The sequence below is a fragment of the Myotis davidii genome, unplaced genomic scaffold (genome assembly GCF_000327345.1).
Source record: "Myotis davidii unplaced genomic scaffold, ASM32734v1 scaffold168, whole genome shotgun sequence".
Lineage (NCBI taxonomy): Eukaryota > Metazoa > Chordata > Mammalia > Chiroptera > Vespertilionidae > Myotis > Myotis davidii.
The window spans coordinates 10,361,223-10,369,256 of record NW_006383016.1 but is presented as its reverse complement, the minus strand read 5'-3'; the positions used below and the strand labels follow the sequence as shown (position 1 = coordinate 10,369,256).

General features: G+C 34.3%; 1 protein-coding gene across 1 annotated transcript in view; it reads right to left on the bottom strand.

Moving 5' to 3' along the window:
- AGMO (alkylglycerol monooxygenase) overlaps positions 1-8,034 on the bottom strand; it is a 271,313-nt gene that overhangs the window by 121,546 nt on the left and 141,733 nt on the right. The window contains exon 11 of the mRNA XM_006779052.1: positions 4,768-4,850. Coding sequence (XP_006779115.1) covers positions 4,768-4,850 — 83 coding nt within the window. The remainder of the gene's footprint in view (positions 1-4,767; positions 4,851-8,034) is intronic.

Sequence of the window (8,034 nt, the reverse complement as noted above, 5' to 3'; positions counted from 1 at the left end):
TATATATATATATATACACACACACACACATAGTAGATATATGTTAAAATTATGTTAGAAAAATTCTCAGTTTTTCAAGTTAAATATCACAAAATAAGCCTCTCTCTTCAGTGTGTGAGCATTTTAACAGTTGGTATTATTAATTCTTTTAATTTTAGTCATTTAGGATGTAAAATCTTTGCTACTTATAAAATTTGCCAATAGCATCTCCTACTTGGTTTTATTTTCTACTGTCTTAATGATAATTAATTTTTGAAAAACTGACTTTCTTAATAGTATTATAATCTAGTTAATCAATTCTATCTAATGCATCATAATTAGGTCTTTTTGTGTACCATTTACTATTTTTACATACTCCAAAGTTATAGACGTACATTACTATGCTACCTGCTGGAATCTGTATTGGCTTTCCTCTCACTTTTCAACCCATAATCTCCTGACCCCAGAAGTAATTTTTATGGTGTGAAATATTTGTCAAGTTTATTTTTCTTATTCCTATGTGGAAATCCAATTTTTCCAAGACCATTTACTGAAAAGCCAGCCTTTTCCCACAGCTCTGCAGGGACACCTTTATCACAAATCAAGTCTATATATAAGCATAGATCTCTTTCTAGGTTTTCTGTTCTAATCTTTGTGCTAATAAAACATGTCTAATTACTGTGGCTTTATAATAAATCTTGATAGGGAGTTATGCAACTCCTGTGTTTGTTTTTTTTTAACCTCAACACTGTGTTGGCTATTATTGAACTATCTACATATATTTTAGAAAGACCTTGTCAAATTCTAGGAAGAAACCTTTCACAATTTTAATTCAGATTGTATTGAAATGTAATATATGGCCTAATATACGGTGACAGAAGATGGTTTTACTTTGGGTGGTTGACACATGGAGTAATATACAGATCTTGTATTATAGAGATGTACGCTTGAAACCTATATGAATCTATTAACCAATGTCACCCCAATAAATTAAATTAAAACTAAAAGGATGGAAAAAAGTAAATCAATTTGGTATTGTAATCTTTACAATATTGAGCATTCCAATCTATGAATATAGTTATCTCTCCATTTATTTAGCTCTTTATTTATTTTTCATAATATTTCAATAGTTTAACCATGTTTATAAAGAGATTTCATACTCATTTTTTTAGGCTTGTATTTACTTGGTATTTGATATACTTGATGCTATTGCTTATACAGTCATGTATACAGTAATGACATTTCAGTCATCATGTAGGATGGTGGTCCTATAAAGCTGGGGATACTTAAGGGTAAATGGTTTGCACTTCTCCTCCCCAACCAGAGGGTAAATAGTTGAAATCACCCTACTCAGGGAGACAGATAGCAGAAATCCTCTTAGTGCAGCGGTTCTGGTTCTCAACCTGTGAGTCGCGACCCCTTTGGGGGTTAAATGACCCTTTCACAGGGGTCGCCTAAATACATCCTGCATATCAGATATTTACATTACGATTCATAACAGTAGCAAAATTACAGTTATGAAGTAGCAATGAAAATAATTTTATGGTTGGGGGTCACCACAACATGAGGAACTGTAGGTAGGTTGAGAACCACTGTCTTAGTGCCAATTGCCAACCACACCCAAGGACAGATGAAGTTAAGAGGATAAATCTCATTATACATCAGCATAAAGCTGATGAATATTTGATTGAGATCCCCCTCTAACAACTGTAATTGCCCAGGCTTAAAAAACCCTAAACCTGCCCCTAAGATCCCCTTTTCTCTGACTTCGTATTGAACCAAAGCAGACCAGCCTAGGCTCATTTCCCCAACCCTTTATTGTTTCATTGTCCCCAGTCTTAATAAACATCCTCTAAAATTAAAAAAAAAATTATAAAGGAGATGAAAAATTCTTATTGCCTAGTGAGTCTTAGCCCTTATAAGGTTGTAGTGCAATGCATTACTGTTTTGTGCTGGTCTTACTTTATCAAAAGTAAAGCTATTGGCTAGAAATGCCTGGAGGCACTCACCTGTCCCTGGTGAGCTTCCGAGGGACAGCTCCCCTTTCTAAACCAGTGTTGCAACAGAATGGACCCTAGTGATTATTACTATATCGCAAAACACCCTTCAGCAATAACCATTGGGAACCTTTGACTTACATGCAGGTCCTGGAGTGTATAAGGCACACAAGGAGATTTGGGGCAGAGAGAAAGAGATAGACACAGAGAAAGGGAGGGGAGGAGGAATGGAGGGAGAATGGGGAGGGACCTGGGGTTCTTCTGCTTTTATAGGGGTTCAAGGTGGGGCCTAGGGTTTCACGGGCTCACTCTTTTTAGGTGAATTTAAAGTGTGGGAAGAGAAAAAATAAGTAGTCCAATGGTCAGTTTTTCAAATCAACCAGGATCTCCGGAATAAAGGAGCCTCAGTAGGGAGAGGCTACATGGCTCTTTATCTGGTAGGATGTGGCTGACCAGCAATTATTCCAGAAAGCCTGCCTTGAAGTGGATGTCTCTTTAAAGTGGATGCTTCAGCAATCAAAGCTTATGTCAAGCACTTTTGATACAAAAAGGAAAGCCAACTGTCTTTTTGATAGGCTTACACTACCATTAATTACTCACATGTTTGATATGATGCTGGTGTAAACAAACCTACTATGCTGCCAGTCCTATAAACGTATAGCACATCTAGTTACAGCGATAGAATAAACCATTCAGGTTTGCATAAGTACATTCTACGATGTTGGCACAAACACAAAATTGCATAATGACAAATTTCTCAGAATGTATCTTGGTATGAGCTCCTGAATAAAGCCTGAGGCAGTTTAGATTTTTAAGTTATTATATACAAGAAGAATAATTGGATATTATTGTAGACAGCTTTCTTATTTTGTCTAGTATCTGTATCCAGAGAGACAAAACCAATCTTCATAAAAAAAAAAAGAAGCTATACAATTGCTATTGGCTGATTGTCAATTCTATTAAGTGCATTCAAATGATAGAATGGTGATGTTTAGTATGTGATTCAGATTTTTTGAATCTGAGTAAGTATTTCAGGTAGACTTGAGACACATTTTTCCATTTTCCTGTTTTATGGCTCAGTATGTACTTGACTTCTAGTGTAGAAAAGTAGGATAGAGAGCCAAACAAAATGAATGGTAAAATAAACACCATTTTTAAAGTATTGAAGGAAAAAGGTTTAGATTTCTACACATTGTTTACATATGGCTATGTGAAATGTGCCAGCTGCATCGTTCTCTACCAAATGTTTCTATGGAATGCATATTATAAACAGTTTCATTAACCGGAAGTTCATTTGGAATTGGATCTTGATGAAACCCCAGAGTCTTGTGCTATTCCAGAACCTGAAATTAATGATTATTGATTATCTATTTGGAAAACAATAATACCACAACAAAGACAAGATTTCAAGAATGACAGACCTTTTTTTGCAATTTTTCACCAAGTAAATTCTATAATTTCTGAATTCTGGACCATATGGCTTGGCTTTGTGTTCTATTCGATATTTTACTGTCTGTTTGACTTTCTTAATTTATAAAATGTGCTTTATATCAATATTATCTGAGTACTGTTATAAGTATTAATAACCACCATATATGTTAATTACCTAAATTTTGGTATTAGTATTAATATTAATGATTGATAAATACCGAGCAATAACAAAAAAGTATTTTTTTATATACCTCATGCCAAAAAAGCAATTTAAAATTGTTCAAGTGAATGTATTTTATGGTCTGGGTAGTATTTAAAACAGGATTCCTTAAATAAAATATCCTGTGTGAGGGTAAAGAATATAAACTTTAAATATATACACATTCAGACATATATTAAGAACTATTCAAATGGCAAAGGAAAAATACTCAAATGTGTTCTATATTTTATTAAGTATTCAGAATTATAGTCTATGTTTTGCCAAATTAATCATTATATTTATAGATTTTCTTTAATAAACTTGAAAATCCCAATTTTCATTTAAAAGGCTTAGATTTAAAATGCACCCTTGACATAAAATCAGATAAACTGCTACTCTGTTTCATTGAAAATACAAGAGTGAAATTGTAGTTTTGAAACAGAATTTTAGGATTGGAACCCGGATTCTTTGTCTGCTGCAATTGAAGAATGAATCCATGGACAGAAAATGGCATAGCAAAGGTAGAAATTTATTGAAGAACAAGTACAGGCTCCCACGTGTGGAGAGTGAAAGAGTCCCACAGAATGGACTCCCACATGGGGAGGGGGGAAGGGTCCCACAGAATGGACTCCCACATGCAAAGGTGGAGATTTATGGAAGAACAAGTACAGACTCCCACATGGGGAGGGGGAAAGGGTCCCACTGAGCTGCTTTTCCCTCTGGCTTACTAAGGCTACAGATCCTGGTGCCTTGATCTCCCCTCTGACTTGTCACTATTCCCTCAGACTGGTTACTGTAGTAACTCCTGAGGCCCTTCGCCTTCATTGTTTTCCTATTCCTTCTGGATTTTCTTCCTCCTTCTTTATTTTGTAAATATAGACCTTTCTTAGCAACTTCCAGCTCCCTTGTCTTATGGAAATGTAGCTGCATCTGGCTTCCTTGTGTTATGGAAATGTGCCTTCTCCCAGTCTGTAGCCCTGTGTTTTTCCATGGACCCCAATTCTAAAAATTCCCTAAGCCTGCCTATATTACCCTAAAGTTCCTGTTTCAGTTTCAACTTTATTTCTTCAATAACAAATGTTTGGTGAATAACAAAGTTTCACATGTATTTTTAAAACTACATTATAAAATTATATAAAAAGAAAGAATTTCACATCTTGCCTTTGATCCAGAAGAAATCCGATGGAGGTCAAGGTCAGGATGAAGAAGCAGACCCTCAGAAGGAGAGTGAGCTGAGTCAGTGCCTGTCATACAAACACACAGACCAACAGGTTTTTTAGGAGAGTTACCAAAAGGTGCATGAGAATTGAAAGCTGACATGAAAAACAGCCCCAAATACACCATTTGTCACTGACATTTTTCAAAGAGGTTGACATTTTCAAAAAGAAGACATTTGGTTTCCCTAATGTCATTTATCTCCTTGGATGCTTGAAGAATGAATTAGACAATTTCATAATGATACTTTACTTAGTGCTATTTTTTTTCTAAAAATTCTCCTTTAAAGTTTGACTTTTATAATTCTTTGAAGTACCAATGCCCTTGTGTATAGAGAAGTCACTTAGATTTTTGTGAATAAATACCACATTCCAATAACTATTTTTAATAAGGCCAATTCTTTGTGGTTTTAAACATAATGCTGTCTTGAATACAAAAATATGTAAAGGAGAATGTCTTTATGAGTGCAAACACATACATGAAGATGATTTCACACACACAAATCTATACATTTGAAATCTATATGTTTATATAATGTCAAAAGTATTATATTTGGAATTACAGTAATAACAATTTTGCCATAATTATAAATAAGGTATGCATTCTTTAACATTTTTACTTTCTTATTTATTCTTAATTTTTATTTATTGATGTTAGAGAGGAAGGGAAAAAGAGAGAGAGAGAGAGAGAGAGAGAGAGAGAGAGAGAGAAACATAGATTTGTTGTTCCACTTACTTATGCATTCTTGTATGTGCCTTGACTGGGGATCAAACCCACAACCTGGTTTGATTTATTAGGATGATACTACTCTAACCCACCGAGCTGATCTATCCAGACAGGGCTATGAATTTTGTTTACATGTCAAAAATAATAATAGTGTTTATGGAAGACCTACTATTTTATAGCTTCTATGCCAGGGGTGGGCAACCCCTGGTACGCGTGCCAAATATGGCAGGCCAGTAACTTTTGCTGGCACGTGAAACCCTCTCTTATATTCTTCCATTTACAATTTTTTTCTTAATATCAACTTTTTTATTTTTCAGATAAATTCAGTGTAGTTGCATCTTAGATAAATAAATAATTTACATAACAAGTTATCTTAAAGGCCATAGACATGGATTGACAAGAGAGGGGAAGAGCAATTTTTATCCTATGCGTTAAATTTCCCTGCCTTCATAGATCCGACCAGTGTTTTGGTTTCATCCACATATGCTTGTGAATCTTTGTTCTCAGTGATGAATTTTGTTAAGTCTCATAATAGGAGTAGCCTGACGGATGAAAGTAGTAGCTCGTGCATATCTCTGAAGGTGACGAAATATAAACCTGATGTAAAATCTCTGTCATCACTGATGCAGCAGCAAAAGTCCCACTGATAATATCAAACAGAGTCATAAAGTTTTCTGTCAGATTATCAGTGTATATGTATACATTAAAAAATAATTGTATTTTTCATCATCATATACTGTGCTTTTGTCATTCAAATGAATTTTATTATTTCTTCAAGATTCTTCACATATGTACACCTGAAGAGATATCAAGTTGGCTTAACATGTTCTCAAAAAATTAGGGTTGGCATGCAGAAGAATTGTGAGTTAGAGATTTTGCTGGTTTGGGCACACACTCACAAAAAGGTTGCCCACCCCTGTTCTATGCTATGTGTTTCATATACTGTAATTCTTTTTTATAGTTTCAACAACCTTTTTCATTATATCTGCTTCATATCTGAAAAAAAATAACAAACTGGGACACAAAAAATAGTAACTTTTCCATAATCACCCAGAAATAAATGCTGCCATAAAATTCAAACTAGCCCCTTCTGACACCTCCTGGATCAAAGTGTGACAATGATAGAATACATATGAGCAAGAAACTTAAAGGGAGCAAAGGCAGAGATCTAGGTTGTAGATATGTAGCTAATGCTTATGGTCAGATAAAGATGGTTCTAGATTGAAAGCAGATCAGTAAAAGCAAGGAGTTGGATACACAGCCCCTAGATAATTTCCTATTGACTGATGGTGTTTACATTTCACTTTTATGAGAACACCAGAATGTAATATAACAGGTTGGTTAAAATAGTGATCAACCATTACACAAACACTTTCTCTTTTTAATGTAACAACTACAGGTAATTTCAACTCATTACTACCTAATATACATACCCATAACCTCTGTTCAAATTCGTAAACAATAAGCAAATGCCAACAGTTGTAATTACTGTTCACATCCAACATCCCAGTTCCACACCATGGTATAAATCAGGCCTATTCCCTTATGGCCAAAGTTTGTTTTTGTTTGTTTTTTTAATATGTTTATTTTTTTAATTGATTTTAGAGAGAAAGGAAAGGGGAGGGAGAGAGAGAAACATTTACTGGATGCTGGAATGGAACCAGCCACCTCTAGGTGAATGGGACAACACCCAACCAAGTGAGCCACACCATCCGGGGCTATTGTATCATAACTTTTAAAGTTGCTACCTGATACTGACCATATTTGGGGACAGTACTAATTGGATAAAGATATATTTAATTTCATAATTGATATAATATTTGATGTACGTGACATTTTAATGTGCACATTCCTACTTTATTATATTTCAATATAGTAGAAAAATTAGTTTTCATTGGAACTCACAATGATCACTTTTCTAAGTTCCTGGAGTATATGAGTATATGCTTATTAATAAGATAACTTTTGCTAATATTTTTTTTTTACTACACATTTATTACATTCATTTTGTGGCTTTAAGTTATAATTGATGCTCACTTTGGCTTACATTTCTTTTTTATTTTCATGTTATTTCAGTTATCACCTAAAAACTTTAGGAAATTAAACTAAATCCCAACGGCCTGCACTGAAAGAAAATGATATACAGAGGATATTGACTTGAGTGGTTTCACACAGAACCTTAGCTTAATTGAATTTGTACAAATGATACTCTCTGTTATAAGAGTACAACTAAACACATTAATTACTTTTTCAAAGTGTCTTGTTAAAACAAGTCAACATGAAAACATTAGTTGCAAAATATCAGTGCCCATAATGTTTTATAGAATCAAGGGAATTTAGAACTATAATAATCTGTCCCCAAATTTACACAGGATATTCTCAGATGCCTCATTAACTTGAAATATATCATCAAATAAGCTGTATAAAAACATATCTGCATACTTGCTCATGTGTCTCAGTTGTTTGGGAGTCATCCCATTCACCAAA